Here is a 17,739-nt window from a genome sequence, read left to right as displayed (position 1 = left end):
TCAGGACATGTCACAGAATTCTTTTTTCCCCAGTTTGATTTCATATGTCCTTATTAGTTGTCTAGTCAACCGATATAATCTTCAGCACTTTTCCTTACCAACACGTTTCAAAATCTTCTATTCTCCTATTGTCTGAACTGTTTACCGACCACGTCTGTACAATACTACTTTCCACACAAATACCTTCAGAATAGACTACCTTAGATGTAAATTTGTATTCGATATTAATTTATCTTCCTCGTAAATGCTTTTCTTTCTATACCGAGTCTGCATTTTATAACCTTTCTACTTCGGCCATCGTCAGTAATTGTGCTGTCCAAACAGCAAAACTCACGTACTACCTTCAATGCCACATTTCCTAATCTAATTCTAGCAGCATCACCTAATTTAATTCGACACTGCATTAACCTTCTTTTGCTTTTGTTGATAATCCTTTTATAACCCTTTCCAAGACACTAACCATTCAACTACTTTCAACAGCTCTTCAAAATCTTTTGCCATCTCAGACGGAATTATGTCACTGGCAGACGTAGAAGTTTTTATTCCTTCTCCCTGATAAACCATTAGAAATTGCCTTCTTTGCAGCTGGCCAGCTTTCTCGTGGTTTTTAAACCAGACAGCTTTCTACATTCTGAAAGCTCCTGTATTATTTTAGTAACAAATTGATTCTCTATCCTGAACCAGTTCCTGGCTTCCATTGCTTTCACTACAGGCATCGAGTTTGTTAGTGGTAACAGTTTTGTTGCTGGGATTCTTCTAACAGTCCCACTGTTATCGCGGTTATTTCCACTGTAAATGTAGAAGATCCTGGACGAACCTGGAACAAATTTCCTATTAAAAACAGTTGACACCGAAAGGCAAATCTCACAGGACTTCCACCTTTAGTTTTCAGTTCGTCTGCGTAACCTGGAAAATAGGCTGGGTGCTTAATTAGCAGTTTAAACGAATGATTTAATGTAACAAAAAATGGCTCTGAGGACTATGGGACTTAACTTCTGTGGTCATCATTCCCCTAGAACTTAGAACCACTAAAACCTAACTAGCCTAAGGACAGCACACACATCCATGCCCCAGGCAGGATTCGAACCTGCGACAGTAGCGGTCGCGCGGTTCCAGACTGTAGCGCCTGGAACCGCTCGGCCACCCCTTAATGTAACAGAGGAATCTAAAAATCCTCCCTACGCTGTTGCATGGGTTGGAGCATCGTTACAGAGTAACCACTCTCACGCCCTGGAGCATAGCTCCATAGAACAATTGACTGTAATAAGATTGCCTGCAGAAAAGTAATGCATCCAAGTATTTTATGTGAAAACTCAAAGCTTTTTAAATAAAACAACCATTATTAACATTCTACAGCCTTTTTCTTCATGTCTACGTATTTATTTCTCAACATAGTCACTTTGGGGACGAGGACATTTTACCAATGAGAGAGCAGTTCGGTGAGACATTCACTGAAGAATGTGTGACTGTTGACGGAGCCACAATCTCACATCTGCTTGCACCGCTTCATCATGTAAACTCTCCTGTGTGACTTGCGTTTTCTGACGTGTATAGAAAAATTGTTGACTGCTTAAAGAGAGAAAAAAATTTAATAATTTTGTAAATCAGGTACGCCCGCAGTTTGAGGATGACTCTCGATGAAATCGTTAGCCGCGGCATACAAAAGAGATTCACATTAGCGAGAGAAGTACGAACGGATTATTTCCTAGTGTTATATTTCAAGATTACGGTTAGTTTTACGATCTAGAAAAAAGAATACCTCTCTCGCTTTAGATCGGTATGGAGGAGCTGACCTGGAGAAAACTATTTTACCTTTTACGTTTTGACTGTGAAATTGGAAAGTTAGAGACTGCAAGCTTTTAAAAGGGTAAGAATTATACTCGCTTAATTTTTACGTACCGCGCAAGCGGCCATTTTGACACAGTCGGCAGCCAGCCATAAATTAATTCGTTTTAACTTACCTCCTTTAACAGCCTCAAAGAACCTCAGACTCCTTCGCCTTCTGTACAGTAAAAGGTGCCGTAGGACAACAATAATTTTGAACACCGATTTCTTCACTTGAATCGTCAGCATTTGATAATGAACGGGGTTATTATGAGATAATGAACGGACGTACTCCCATTTGCCTAAGCTCTATTCAACGCTAAAAAATAAAGATACTAGAATGTGACAAAACAAGATCAACGTTAACATATCTACTGTGTTTCTACAGAGATCATAATATGCCGTCTGGCACCGAAATTATTTATTTTAACTCTTCAGTCACTATTAGAATGAAGTTCTCGCAGTTAGGTTTTGGAAACAGATGGAAATCGGATGGGGGAAGTCGGGATTGCAGGGAGGATGATCGATGACAGTGAACACTAGGCGTCTGTCGCAGAAGTCGCAACGCTTGTGTAAAATGTGGCATTGTCATGCTGAAGAAGACGGTTCTGCATGTGTGACGAACTCTTCCAATTTTTGAATGTCGATTACAGCAGTCTGCGTCTCACGCGCCGGCACAGTTCCGTTACACACCGCCATATTACAAGCTACACTTCGGAGCCCTCTAGCGGCAGAGGGTAACAACTAGAGAACTCGTTCATTCCCGTGAACTACTTCATTCACTTCACTCTTTGCCGTGAAGCGTTCAAATGAAGTAGTTAATTCATGAAGTACGGAGGCCTGGCGAAGTTGCCCAGTTCGCCGCTCAGCTGCGGCTACGCTCGCTTCGCCTCGCTCGTGGAATAAAGCTTCGTAATACTTCATAATTTTATCAACAGATGGCCGAACTATGTAGTAACGTGCACGCAACGTTTTGCGCTCTTGTAGCGTCTGAGTTAAATAGAGCATGGTCGAAGGGGACAATGGAAAGATAAACAGAGAAGCCTGTCACATATAAAGAAGGTATTACATTTAATCTTGCTCCACATTTTCTCATGAAGCGCCCAAAAAAGTCTTTGTCAGCCAAATGAAACATTATTTGTTGTATTCATGGACTGAAAACTAGGCTATCAACGAAAGGCAGTCCAATTTTATGTTCCTTTTAAAATTTAATCCAAAATAGAATGAGTGTGTTTACCACTGTCACAAAGCCTATATACCTACGTTAAGTAATTATTCAGAAGTTTTTCTGTAGATTTTATTTTTGTTGAGAATAATAACCCTCCAGATTCAAAACGTAAACTGTCACCTGTAGTCATTCGTACGATTTCATGTAAAATCTCTCTATCAGTGTTATTAACAAACATTTATTTTCATGTTGGCTGTGCGTGCTCACACAGCCAGCCTCTTCGTTTGTATCTTTAATATTCATTTGTCTGCAAGCGCTGCCAACAGTAGGCTACCCGCAGACGCGAAGTTTAACTGAACAAATAGTCACGGGTAATGATGTCAGCACTGCAGGAAGCAACTGACGCTGCTTTCCCCTCGCCCCTCATCTCCACAAGCCCACGTAACCTATCGTTCCCAACAAACACCGCGCGATTCATCGACAGGCAGTAGAGGGAGGACTGAAGGGAGGATGAGTGACGTAGCGCCGATGTACTGGGAGAGGGAGAGGGGAAGAGAGTGAGTGAACTAGAAAAAAGTGTGGAGTGTGCTATCTGTGAAGTGTTTGAAGTACCAGTTCATTGAAATTGAGTGGTTAGTTCACACTTCACTGGAGTGAAGCGTTCGTTTGAACGACTCATTCACGAGCTCCCCATCACTAGTTACAACTTCCTTCAGCGAAGCGGCCCAGTCGACCGAGTAATATGCATGACATGTAATCCCTCAACCGATATTGAGAACAGAATAAGAAAAAGAATCGGAAGCATTACTTTTCAACAAGCTGTAACTTTGATGTGATGCTGGCAAGGAGTACCGAGGCTGTTAGAGCATGCTAGCGGCACATGCCTCGACAGACTGCACGACGGACTTCGCGGGAACCAAAAACGACCGCGAACGGCGCGTCCTCCGTGCACTCGACGCCGGTGTGCGTGTCTTGTCAGCTAGCAGCCGCGCATGGCTTCCCGACCCAACGATGACCCGTTGCCAGAGTCGCCCGCACAGCGACAGATAGAAGCTATCCACGGTCGGCTTAATCGGTAATCAAGTTTGCGTGTCCGGCAGCACATTTCCAGTAAGCAGAGAGTAACACTCACACCAGGCTCCAGCTTCTCCCGTGGGCGAGGGGACCCTCGGAAATCGCAGAAAAAAACAGGTAAATGTTTCACTCAACAGCAATTTAAGCTGTCCTCTAGGATGCTGCCTAACCATATCCTCGGAAGTCGCTAGGTATTCGGAAAAAATCGCCCAAGTACAGTACTGGCCATTAAAATTGCTACACGACGAAGATGACGCGCAGCAGATGCGAAATTTAACCGACAGGAAGAAGATGCTGCGATATGCAAATGATTAGCTTTTCAGAGCATTCACACGAGGTTGGCGCTGGGGGCGACACCTACAACGTGGGGGGCGACACCTACAACGTGCTGACATGAGGAAAGTTTCCAACCGATTTCTCATACACTAACAGCAGTTGACCGGCGTTGCCTGGTGAAACGTTGTTGCGATGCCTCGTGTAAGGAGGAGAAATGCGTACCATCACGTTTCCGACTTTGATAAAGGTCGGATTGTAGCCTATCGCGATTGCGTTTATCGTATCGCGACATTGCTGCTCGCGTTGGTCGAGATCCAATGACTGTTAGCAGAATATGGAATCGGTGGGTTCAGGAGGGTAATACGGAACGCCGTGCTGGATCCCAACGGCCTCGTATCACTAGCAGTCGAGATGACAGGCATCTTATCCGCATGGCTCTAACGGATCTCGCAGCCACGTCTTGATCTCTGAGTCAACAGATGCGGACGTTTGCGAGACAACAACCATCTGCACGAACAGTTCGTTGACGTTGGCAGCAGCATGGACTATCAGCTCGCAGACCGTGGCTGCGGTTACCCTCGACGCTGTATCACAGAGAGGAGCGCTTGCGATGGTGTACTCAACGACGAACCTGGGTGCACGAATGGCAAAACGTCATTTTTTCGGATGAATCCAAGTTCTATTTACAGCATCATGATGATCGCATCCGTGTTTAGCGACATCGCGGTGAACGCACATTGCAAGCGTGTATTCGTCATCGCCATACTGGCATATTACCCGATGTGATGGTATGGGGTGCCATTGGTTACACGTCTCGGTCACCTCTTGTTCGCACTGACGGCACTTTGAACAGTGGACGTTACATTTCAGATGTGTTACGACACGTCGCTCTATCCTTCATTCGATCCTTGCGAAACCCTCCATTTCAGCAGGATAATGCACGACCGCATGTTGCAAGTCCTGTACGGGCCTTTCTGGATACAGAAAATGTTCGACTGCTGCACTGGCCAGCACATTCTCCAGATCTCTCACCAACTGAAAACGTCTGGTCAACGGTGGCCGAGCATCTGGCTCGTCACAATACGCCAGTCACTACTCTTGATGAACTGTGGTATCGTGTTGAAGCTGCATGGGCAGCTGTACCTGTACACGACACCCAAGTTCTGTTTGACTCAATGCCGGCCGACCGAAGTGGCCGTGCGGTTCTAGGCGCTGCAGTCTGGAACCGCGAGACCGCTACGGTCGCAGGTTCGAATCCTGCCTCGGGCATGGATGTGTGTGATGTCCTTAGGTTATTTAGGTTTAACTAGTTCTAAGTTCTAGGGGACTAATGACCTCAGAAGTTGGGTCCCATAGTGCTCAGAGCCATATTTGACTCAATGCCCAGGCCTATCAAGGCCGTTATTACGGCCAGAGGCGATTGTTCTGGGTACTGATTTCGCAGGATCTATGCACCCAAATTGCGTGAAAATTTAATCAAATGTCAGTTCTAGTATAATATATTTGTGCAATGAGTACCCGTTTATCATCTGCATTTCTTCTTGGTGTAGCAATTTTAATGGCCAGTAGTGTAAACTGTGACAAATTACAACTAAAAATCGCAGATACCGAAAAATACCATTGACAGTAATCTGATATGTCACAGTTTAGCTATCTCTGTTGCGCACGCACCTCGTCCCCCCCCCCCCCCCAGCCCCTGTGCTTCATGTCCCCCGCCAAGGTCACGCAGACAGGGCGCGCGCCCACACAAAGGCCGGCCAGCCAGGCTCGGCCCGCATGCCGTGCCACAGGTGGTGGACGGCAGCGCCCGCCTCCCTGCTCCCGTTACGCAACTGGTCCGCATTCTTCCGCAGGGGGTAGGGGAGCGTTACAGGGCAGGCGACGGGGGGCCCCTTTGCGCTGTGTACAGTTTGGGTGCAACAAAAGTGACGGCCCACGGCGTAAAGCACTGCCTCTTGTTCGTGCCGCATCCAGACTGTGCCATAAAACGGAGGCCTTCAATGTTTTGTAGTAATACGCACGGTGATACAAAAAGATGGACACAGTTTCAGCTGGGTATACTTCCTGCACCACACAATGTACTGGGATTCTGTCGACTAAATTTGAAACGCCAGGGGAAAGAACCAGGTAAGTAAATTTTTATGAAAATCGAGAAAAGCGATTTTAACGTTTGAACTGTGATTACATCAATACGTTACATATTGGGTGCAGCGCTGCTGCTAAAGTCGCAGGTTCGAGTCCTGACGCGGTCATGGATGTGTGTGATGTCCTTAGGTTAGTTACGTTTAAGTAGTTCTAACTTCTAGGGGATGTTTAGTCCGATAGTGCTCAGAGCCATTTGAACTGTTTGAACAATCGTTCAATGGGGTCGCCTGCCCTCAGGCGCAGAGCAGCATCGAGCCACCAGTCAACTGAATGGGTGTCCAAATGGTTCACTAACAGGCCCTGAGAGGGCAATCCATGTACTGTCAAAACGAAGTTCATTTATCCTACATGTTTAAATATTTTCAACGCTTCTTAATTGAAAATAGCTGTTGATTAAGCTATGTTTAGTGTGTGTTTATTTTCCTTTCTTGACAAGGTTCTTTTAATTAAGAAATTTTACATTGTTATTCGACCTATAACCCACTGCTTAGTAATGACATCATTCCGTCAGAAGTGGGCGGAGTCTCCATTATATATAGTAAGACGTGTACTGATTTCTCCAGTAGTGATTCTCCAGAAGGAGGTGGTTCTTACTTATTGGTACTTCATCGTTTTATAGCTTTATAACTTTATGTATTTTCTTTAATGTACGTAGCCCTCTAATTAAAGCTTTGTATACGACTTGCAGGTCTGAAGATCACCACAGTAATGGTTGAAACCGGTCACCGTAATAAATAAATTGTGATCAAGACTGTTTTTGATAGTAAATACTTCTATCACTTCCTTGAAATCTTCAGGTGTTTCCACGGCAACACACAGGGAACGTACTTTTGATCTTCTTCAGGCTATCAATTTCATTGAGAATTAAATAATGCATGAAGGCAAAGAGGGTGAAGTTTTTATTCTGACCACCAGCAGAATCGCACAAAATACACAGGATGTCCCAAGAGGAATGGTCAGTATTCAGGGAAATGACAGCAACGATCATTCGAAGCAATAAAAGTCCACGAAACACGGGCTCAAAAATGCACATCTCAAGAGCAATGAGCACTTGTTCATCTTTGCTATGTGAAACCCATGTCTGCTATTGAACAAGTGCTAATAGCTGTTAACTTATGCACTTTAGAGCCCATGTTTATTGAACTTTTTTGCTTCAAATGATCATTCCTGTCATATCCTTGAATACTTACTTACTTACTTACGATTCCTCCTGAAACATCTTGTATAGAGCTCTTCAATGCCCTCGACCGAGGCGTGAGTGATGAAGCGGAAAAGGTAGGACACAACTTCATTTGCGCCATGTTTCGCAATGCATTCAAGATAAACATAAAAAAGAAGATTCGCGAGTTAGAGTAATTGGTACTAAACGAAAGCTGTCTTTTAAAGTAAACATCATTGGTTGCTGTACATGTACATGATAAGGACACCAAAGTCTATGCAGATAGTCACTTTCTTTGTGTTATTTCTTGCCTCCAGTTTACTGGGGGAACAGATTGCATAAGAATATTCCGTTTGCTCTGGTCTATCGTGGCCGAATGAGGCACCACTCACCCACTCATTGCTTCTTTCCGCTGAAAAACTGACTTACTCGGTTCTTTCCCCATACAGCAAAACTTGATTTTTTTCCCCCAGTTCGAGCGTCTGAACAGATACATACGACCAGCCTGAATCGAGACGCAGTAATAACTCAGTTTCGAAGAAAAAGTAACTTACGTGGTTTTTTTTCCCCTCTGACTCTAGATTTGAAAGAGGATGTTGTAAAGTTTCGAATACACCCGACAGAGCGATCTAGCATCGCACTGCCTGTAGCGTACACCGCGTCAGTTATAAGCGAGATGACCGCTATGCAACACAAGATTTTTTGCATCCGTGAGTTCAGTGAAAGGGACTGTGGTGCAGTAAGTTCAAGTTGAACCTCCAACGAGGATGAGCATTGATTATTGGAGTGAAGAATTGGGCGAAACTGGTTCTCTGTGTAAAGATAAAAGCTCATGCCGCCCGCGTGTGTCGAAGGAGCACATGTTGCGCATTCGAGTGTGTCTTGAGCGTGTTCCTCAAATGAGTGAAGATTCAGAAGACTACGTTTTCCAGCAGGACGAAGCTCCCCACTGGCATGTTCCACGTTTCCTGAATGAATCTTTACCTCAACGGTGAGTAGGTCGCATGGGGAGTGAAGTCCTTCAGTTCTGGCCACCCAGGTCTTCTATCTCGCTCCTTGCGATTGTTTGTGGGGGCTCGTGAAAGATGCAGTTTACGTACAACCTCCTCCCATAGATTTGAATGATCTAAGGAAGTGTATTACAGCTGCGGAGAACACAGTGACGCAAGACATTGGTCGTAGAGTGTTGGATGAATTCAGCTACCGTCTAGATCAGTGATTCCCAGGCTGATGGTATTTACCCCTGATGGGTAAACTGAAATTTTCTGGGGAATAAAAACAAAAGGATTCACTTGTGTTTCAGACATGAAACTAAATCATTTTGAAAACATTGTTTTAGTATCACTACTTTATAAGGCTGCGGTATTACACATAAATTACCAATATGTACTTATTTATTTGCAAACACTAGCTTTAACGTTTGACACATTGTGGCTGAGGTTACAGGTTATGAAACGAATGTACAGACATCTTCCCCACAATGACAGTAAATTGAGACATGTGTATGAGAAATGCTTAAATATCTAACGAAAATGTCATTTCCCTATTGTAGGTAGCTCCAGAAATAGACCAGCGATTGCTTCGTTATTCACTTCAGAACAATAAACAAACTGACAGCACGACACCACAGGAATTATTGGTGGCTGTGGCAGCTTGAAGTTCTCCAGTTTCTGCCATTTCAGAAGTAACCAGACTAACAGTCAAGTGATTTACAAACACTAAGTATAGAGCTTACATATTGGCTTGGTTGATTTGAAATGAGCGTGCAAGGGTGTGGGTGAACCAAGTGGTGCTAGGGAGAAGAGAGGTACAGAGGAAGCATGTTTGGTAACAAGTGACTACCTGAATGTCATCCGTCAACTTTCTTTCCTGAGAAGGAGTTTTAGGTAACACTTGCGATGCACTTCCAATAGCCTTATCATTTGATAACAAAAAGGCTGTTAGAAATAAGCAGTACTAATTGTTTCATTGACTCTTAGTTCGTGGTTTAATAAAAGACCTCTTCTTTTTCTTCCGAAAACATTCCTGCTTACGTAGAAAAGTCCAACCCCTCGTCCACGACATGGTAGACCGTCAACGGATTGAAGTAGGGGATTGTCTGTACGGATGAAGTCCAGTAGGGCTCGTGTGCTCCGAGAGCGCTACATTTGCTGTGAACGTCTTACAAGAACCCCGAAATGTGACGGCCAGCGGGCCTCTGGTGAAGCTGCGATAGGCCTAGCGAGCCAGTAGTCGGTCGATGGCCCATTTGCTTCCAATAATCAAACGAACCTCGGATCAATAGAAGACCTACAAAAACTGAATATCGTCAGTCTTCTGTCATTTTAAAAACGAAAGTGTTAAAGGAAATTTGTTTTTCATTCTAAAGTTCACTTAGGCACTAATGTTGCAGATGGTGGGAGGAGGAGGTTGGGTTCTGCGAGGGGCGTTTGAAAAGTCCGTGCAAAAATAAAAACTACTTACGTGTTTTTTTTTTTTTATTTTTCGACATAGTCTCCTTTTAGACTTACACACTTCGTCCAACGCTGTTCTAATTTGTTGATCCCTTCCGAATAATAGAAATTGTCCAAGTATCCAAAATAGCTATTAGTTGCTGCAATCATCTCCTCGTTTGAATAAAATCTTTGTTCCACCAGCCATTTCTTCAAATTGGGAAACAAATAGTAGGCCGAAGAAGTCCCGAGAATAGGGGGATTTGAAACGAGTTGGAATCCTACTTCCATTAATTTTGCGACCACAACTGCTGAGGTGTGTGCTGGTGCATTGTCGTGATGGAAAAGGACTTTTTTGCCGTCCAATCACCGGCCTTTTTTCTTGCAGCTCGGTTTTCGAACGGTCCAATAACGATGAATAATATGCAAATGTAATAGATGATAGTCGACGAGGATTATCCCTTGCGAATCCCAAAAGACAGTCGCCATAACCTTTCCGGCCGAAGGAATGGTTCAAAAATGGTTCAAATGGCTCTGAGCACTATGGGACTCAACATGTGAGGCCATCAGTCCCCTAGAACTTAGATCTACTTAAAATTAACTAACCTAAGGACATCACACACATCCATGCCCGAGGCAGGATTCTAACCTGCGACCGTAGCGGTCGCGCGGTTGCAGACTGAAGCGCCTAGAACCGCTCGGCCACTCCAGCCGGCGAAGGAATGGTCTGCGCCTTTTTTGGTGCAGATTCTCCCTTGGTAACCCATTGTTTAAATTGTTGTATGGTCTCAGGAGTATAGTAATGTATCCATGTTTCATCCACAGCGGCGAAACGACGCTTAAAGTCCTGCGGATTCTTCCTGAACAGCTGCAAACCATCCCTGCAATACTTCACACGATTCCGTTTTTGGTCAAGTGTGAGCAATCGCGGAACCCATCTTGCGGATAGCTTTCTCGTGCCCAAATGTTTATGCAAAATATTATGTACCCATTCATTCGAGAAGCCCACAGCACTAGCAATCGCTCACACCTTAACTCTCCTGTAATCCATCACCATATAATGGATTTTATCAATGATTTCTGGAGTCGTAACCTACACAGGGCGTCCAGAACGTTCAGCATCATTTGTGCCCATATGGCCACTCCGAAAATTTTGAAACCACTTATAAACTGTTCTAATCGAAGGTGCAGATTCACCGTAATGTTTATCAAGCTTCTCGTTAGTCTAAAAATGGTTCAAATGGCTCTGAGCACTATGGGACTTGACTTCTGAGGTCATCAGTCCCCTAGAACTTGGAACTACTTAAACCTAACTAACCTAAGGACATCACACACATCCATGCCCGAGGCAGGTTTCGAACCTGCGACTGTAGCGGTCGCGCGGTTCCGGACTGAAGCGCCTAGAAGCGCTCGGCCACATCGGCCGGCCTCTCTTTAGTCTCCTGAGGCGTTTTGCCTTTCGTAAAGTAATGTTTAATCACCACACGAAATTCTTTTTCGTCCATTTTTTGACAATCACTCGACTTCCTTGATTCACACGAATGCCGAACACAAAGAAATGGAGCAATATGGCGTCCTTTCCAGAGATGCTACTAACTAAACATGACCTGGATACGCGCCAGTGGTGCCATCTCTCGGACTTTGCACGGACTTTTCAAACGCCCCTCGTAGCTGATATCTGATTACACTGAAGGGGAACGCTAGTAATGGTGGGGGAAGAGGGGGTAATAGTAAATATCTCATTGCACACGCGGGTAACGTTCTCAGAAGGCTTGGGAACCACCAGTCTGGATGTTATCCGTGTGCCGCGCGGCATTAACCGAGCGGTCTAGGGGGCTGCAGGCATGGACTGTGTGGCTGGTCCCGGCGGAGGTTCGAGTCCTCCCTCGGGCATGTGTGTGTTTGTCCTTAGGATAATTTAGGTTAAGTAGTGTGTAAGCTTAGGGACTGATGACCTTACAGTTGGGTCCCCTAGGATTTCACACACATTTGATTTGTTATCCGTGCAGTCGGAGGAGGGCATATTGAACATCTGTATGCAAACTTCGTTGTACGTATAATCAAACGTAATATACAGAATCAAAATCAGACATATACCTCATGAAATATAGCCAGCTTATAGAATCACCTCGTATTTTGCGAATAAAGATCCGTCGACTCTCTATATTTTGATTTTTATTTCTTATACGAATTTAGGAGCGATAAAACTCCATGAGGTTTGCCTTCATGGCCTGGAGAAGCAGCCGCACATAAGCGAGGTTGCGTTGTTGTTTTTGTTGTTGCTGTGGTTTCCAGTCCGAAGACTGGCTTTGTGCAACTCTCCACGCTAGTCTATCCTGTGCTCATATTCGCAATTTTTGAATACATTTCTTCAGTTGTCATAATAACTGGTTAACTATGCGGCGCCGCTACGCTGGAGACTGGACTGCCGTATCACGCGGCAGACACAGCATGCCAGAATACTCCGAAAATAATCCTCAATAACCTCCGAAATTTTGTCGGTGGTTTTGTATCCCACCTGGAAGGCGGCGCGTGGGGCTGCTCCTGAAAACTGAAGGGTAGGCCGAATGTAGGAAGCAAGGAGGAGCAGCTGAGGTAGAACTCTTGGTACTGCAATTAAAAGTGGTTTTACTTAACTTTGGCTGAGATGAGCACGTACATCTACATTCTACATCTACATTTATACTCCGCAAGCCACCCAACGGTGTTTGGCAGAGGGAACTATACGTACCACTGTCATTACCTCCCTTTCCTGTTCCAGTCGCGCATGGTTCGCGGGAAGAACGACTGCCGGAAAGTCTCCGTGCGCGCTCGAATCTCTCTAATTTTACATTCGTGATCTCCTCGGGAGGTATAAATAGAGAGAAGCAACATATTCGATACTTCATCCAGAAACGCACCCTCTCGATACCTGGACAGCAGGCCGAGCGAGGTGGCGCAGTGGTTAGCACACTGGACTCGCATTCGGGAGGACGACGGTTCAATCCCGCGTCCGGCCATCCTGATTTAGGTTTTCCGTGATTTCCCTAAATCGCTCCAGGCAAATGCCGGGATGGTTCCTTTGAAAGGGCACGGCCGACTACCTTCCCCATCCTTTCCTAATCCGATGAGACCGATGACCTCGCTGTTTGGTCTCTTCCCCCAAACAACCTAACCCAACCCTGGACAGCAAGCTACACCGCGATGCAGAGCGCCTCTCTTGCTGAGTCTGCCACTTGAGCTATCACGCTTACCGAATAACCCTGTGACGAAACGCGTAGGTGCGAAGTTGTACATCAACTTACAAGGGTTAACTCTGCAGTGGCTCACCCACTATTAAATAGAAAACAATGTTGCTTGGTCGTCTGCTCGGCATCAAATGGGCTGAATCTGGAGCGGCGCTGGTAGAGCTGGCGAGAGGGCGCTGTCGTCTGTGTCGGTGTCGTAGTGCCAACCTACGAACTTGCACCTACGCCGTGGCATCGTAGCTATCGATACCACAGGTGGAGTTCGAGTTTAGCTGATAGAACCTCATAAAACACCATGGATTCAGCGTAGTTATGTCGTGGACTGTCGGTGCAGATTTGTAATAAACTATCATTAATAGCTCTGGCAAAAGTAGTAGTGGCCAGAACGCATGTGCGGGGAACCTGGTAATCAGATTACGCGGCCGAATGTTGCTGGCCTGGCAGTGTGTGCAGTAAAAATTTATGATATGTAGTGGGGAAAAAAGGAGGGCTGGACGAATGTGCGAGCGCGTAGCGTGATTGGCCGTGTGGTTGGACCAGGAGGAGGAGGGCCGGTAATTCGTACGTGTGTAGAGGCGTCGGCCGTCTGCGCGGCTGATTTGTGGCGCGGCGAGTGCGATTATGCGGGCCAGATTACACCTGGCGCCGGAGCTGAGGCGGACCCGGAATTCGGCAGCCTCGGGCCACATGTCGTCGCCTCCGCTCGCCTGGCGCGCTGTTTTCACGGCTTACGTCGCTCCCGACTGATGTAAATTACTTTGGACCCACGTGCCTGCCGGCATCGGTGGCCGAGCGGTTCTAGGCGCTTCAGCGGAACCGCGCGCCTGCTACGGTCGCAGGTTCGAATCCTGCCTCGGGCATGGATGTATGCGATGTCCCTAGGTTAGTTAGGTTTAGGTAGTTTCTAAGTCAAGGGGACCGATGACCTCAGATGTTGAGTCCCATAGTGCTTGAGAGCCATTTGAACCCACGTGCCTGTCACGGATCGGCTTTAGTGGCACTTCCACACGGGAGGCCTAGCGTCCCTGCGAAGAGAGCTGGAGCGATTCGCTATGCATTGAATCTTCCCATTGACCTAAGAGCCGCTTAGCTTCGTACTCGGCTCCCTGTTGTCGTCATGTCGAATCGCCGCTACTCGCTGTATACCAGGGGTGTTCAGGCCTTTACCTCACGTGGGCCACACTGGAAGAAGGCTATTACGAGGATCACTCCAAAAGAAATGCACACTATTTTTGTAAAAATACAGTTTTCATTCTGCGTGTGTGAAAGTTTTACAGTGTGTAGATACATCCTTCCCTTGTTTTCAAACTTAGTTCAACCTGTTCCCGTGAGTGGCGCCGACACAGCGTCTCTTCAAGATGGCTGCTACACTTGACGTTCGTCAGAAGCAACGTGCTGTCATAGAATTTCTGTGCTGTGAAAACGAGACAGTGGGAAAGATCCATGCCGCGTGGGATTAGCCGAGCGGTCTGAGGCGCTGCAGTCATGGACTGTGCGGCTGGTCCCGGCGGAGGTTCGAGTCTTCCCTCGGGCATGTGTGTGTGTGTGTTTGTCCTTTAGCAGTTAAGTCCCATAAGCTTTAACACACATTTGAACATTTTTTTGAAACATCCACAAGAGGTTGAAAAAGGTGTATGGAAATGCTGCTGTCGATCGCAGTACAGTTAGTCGGCGGGCAAGCAGGTTACGTGATGAAAGCGGCCACGGCAATACTGAGGATTGTCCTCACAGCGGCAGGCCTCGTACTGCACACACTCCAGACAATGTGCAGAGAGTTAACGAAGTGGTGACTGCCGACAGACGCATCACAGTGAACGAATTGTCACGCTACGTTGGAATAGGGGAAGGAAGTGTTTGCAGAATACTGAAAGTGTTGGCGTTAAAAAAGGTTTGTGCTAGGTGGGTTCCCAGAATGTTGACAGTGGCTCACAAAGAAACAAGAAAAACGGTATGCAGCGAAGTCTTGGAGCAGTACGAGAATGGTGGAGATGAAATTCTTGGAAGAATTGTGACATGTGATGAAACGTGGTTACATCATTTTTCACTAGAGACGAAGAGGCAATCAGTGGAGTGGCATCGTGCAAATTCACCCAACAAAAAAAAATTCAAAACTACACCTTCTGCTGGAAAAGTTATGGCTACGGTGTTTCTCGATTCCAAAGGACTCTTGTTCGTGGACTTCATGCCAAGTGGAACCACCATAAATTCTGATGCATACGTGACGACACTGAAGAAACTTCAAGCTCGACTGAGTCGTGTTCGATGTTTTGCTGTTTGCACGAAATTGCACGGCCACATGTCAGTCAAAAAACCATGGAAGCGATCACAAAACTCGGATGATAACACTAAAACACCCGCCTTACAGCCCTGACCTCGCTCCATGTGACTATCATCTCTTTGGGAAACTGAAAGACTCTCTTCGTGGAACAAGGTTTGAAGAGCATGACTCCGTTGTGCACGCTGCCAAACAATGGATCCAACAGGTTGGTCCAGAATTTTAGTGTGCGGGTATACAGGCGCTGCTTCCAAGATGGCGTAAGGCAGGTGAGAGGGTTGGAAATTAAGTGGAGAAATTAAAATATTGTTCCTAAAGGATGTATCTACACACTGTAAAACTTTCAGACATGTAGAATAAAAGATGGATTTAAAAAAAAATAGTGTGCATTTCTTTTGGAGTGACCCTCGTAGTTTTGGACCGCACTTAATATACTTAACATATTTTTTTCCCGACCGTTGGCAGATGCTCACTTCTAGGGACTTTGCTTTGGGCCGCGTGCTGCCCACGTGGTACGTGTTGGACACCCCTACTGTACACTAGTTATGGCGGTTATTCCTGAAACAAACGCTTTTATGTTACTCCGGTTCTTTTCCTCTCCAGTTTAACCTTACTGTTAAAACATTTCAAAATAACCGGTTTCTGGATAGAGCGGTTTTGGGTATTTTTATGGCTGTTACTTCCAGTAATGAAAACAGAGTTCGAGCAAAGATTGAAAAATTCTAATGAAGGTGAAGGAGTAGATCACGATCGCTACGGAGTTCAGGCTGTGGCAGAAATCGGTCTCACTATCTCCAGCAAATTGCGAAAGTGAAGGAGGGGGCTGCGGCGACAGCGAGAGCCAAAAGTCACAAGTTGATGACTTCCCTGCATCGTCTTTTTTAGGTTGTATCAATTTTTAACCTGAAGCAACCGCAGAATTAAAGACTAGGTTATAATTCCAAATTTATATCACGCCAGTAAAATTATGGCTATATCAGTTAAATTTATCTTGTCTTCCAAGGATCATTGGGGATATTTCCTCTTTATATGATGTCGCAAATAGTTTGAACAGCCGGCCGGAGTGGCCGAGCGGTTAAAGGCGCTACAGTCTGGAACCGCACGACCGCTACGGTCGCAGGTTCGAATCCTACCTCGGGCATGGATGTGTGTGATGTCCTTAGGTTAGTTAGGTTTAAGTAGTTCTAAGTTCTAGGGGACTTATGACCACAGCAGTTGAGTCCCATAGTGCTCAGAGCCATTTTAGTTTGAACAAGAAGAGAACAGAAGCTTTCGAAATGTGGTGCTACAGAAGAATGCTGAAGATTAGATGGGTCGATCACATAACTAATGAGGAGGTGTTGAATAGGATTGGGGAGAAGAGGAGTTTGTGGCACAACTTGACTAGAAGAAGGGATCGGTTGGTAGGACATGTTCTGAGGCATCAAGGGATCACCAGTTTAATATTGGAGGGCAGCGTGGAGGGTAAAAATCGTACAGGGAGAGCAAGAGATGAATACACTAACCAGACTCAGAAGGATGTAGGCTGCAGTAGTTACTGGGAGATGAAGAAGCTTGCACAGGATAGAGTAGCATGGAGAGCTGCATCAAACCAGTCTCAGGACTGAAACAACAAGAACAACAACAACAACAACATGATGTCGCAAGTTTGTTGTGCCTCCTCCCGTTTTTATGCTTAAAGCTTCACTGCTACGCACTTCGTAAAATACTTCCAAACTAGGATTGCTACCATTCTGCAACGCAAAGGATGTCTAAGAAGGGCAGCAAGAAACTAGCGTATACCCCAGAAGGAGGCTTGTCTTAGGTGTACAGGAGGAAAGCGGGTTACCTGCGCAGGTGGCCCAGCGCACGGCAGCTTGACCTAGCAAGGGAAACGTCCCCTTGTTATCAGTGTTATGAGGCAGCACGCGATGGCAGCCGCGTGGCGGCGCCAACAGGCGGCTGCCGGCGAGTCGGAATGGACGAGACATTCTGTGCTCGCTTTCGGCGAGCCGGTTGGCGGCGCGCTGCGCTGACAGAATCGGGGCGCACGCGCTGCAATCTTTCTCAAACGATTTCACAGAAACTATTCGGTAAAAAAAAATTGATTTTCAGTTTTGCGTATAGCTTCATGCGTCAGCTTCATTGCGAAGTGCCCCAAAGTTTCGATAATGGAAATA

General features: G+C 45.8%; 1 protein-coding gene across 1 annotated transcript in view; it reads left to right on the top strand.

Moving 5' to 3' along the window:
• Positions 1 to 8,322: 8,322 nt before the first annotated feature.
• The window catches only part of LOC126092784 (signal-induced proliferation-associated 1-like protein 1), a 175,578-nt gene continuing 166,161 nt past the window's right edge, over positions 8,323 to 17,739 (top strand). Inside the window, exons 1-2 of the mRNA XM_049908511.1 lie at positions 8,323 to 8,385; positions 13,779 to 14,053. Of these exons, the coding sequence (XP_049764468.1) occupies positions 8,323 to 8,385; positions 13,779 to 14,053 (338 nt within the window). The remainder of the gene's footprint in view (positions 8,386 to 13,778; positions 14,054 to 17,739) is intronic.

The sequence above is a fragment of the Schistocerca cancellata genome, chromosome 7 (genome assembly GCF_023864275.1).
Source record: "Schistocerca cancellata isolate TAMUIC-IGC-003103 chromosome 7, iqSchCanc2.1, whole genome shotgun sequence".
Classification (NCBI taxonomy): Eukaryota; Metazoa; Arthropoda; class Insecta; order Orthoptera; family Acrididae; genus Schistocerca; species Schistocerca cancellata.
The sequence above is the reverse complement of the archived record's forward strand: the minus strand, read 5'-3'. Positions and strand labels throughout refer to the sequence as shown.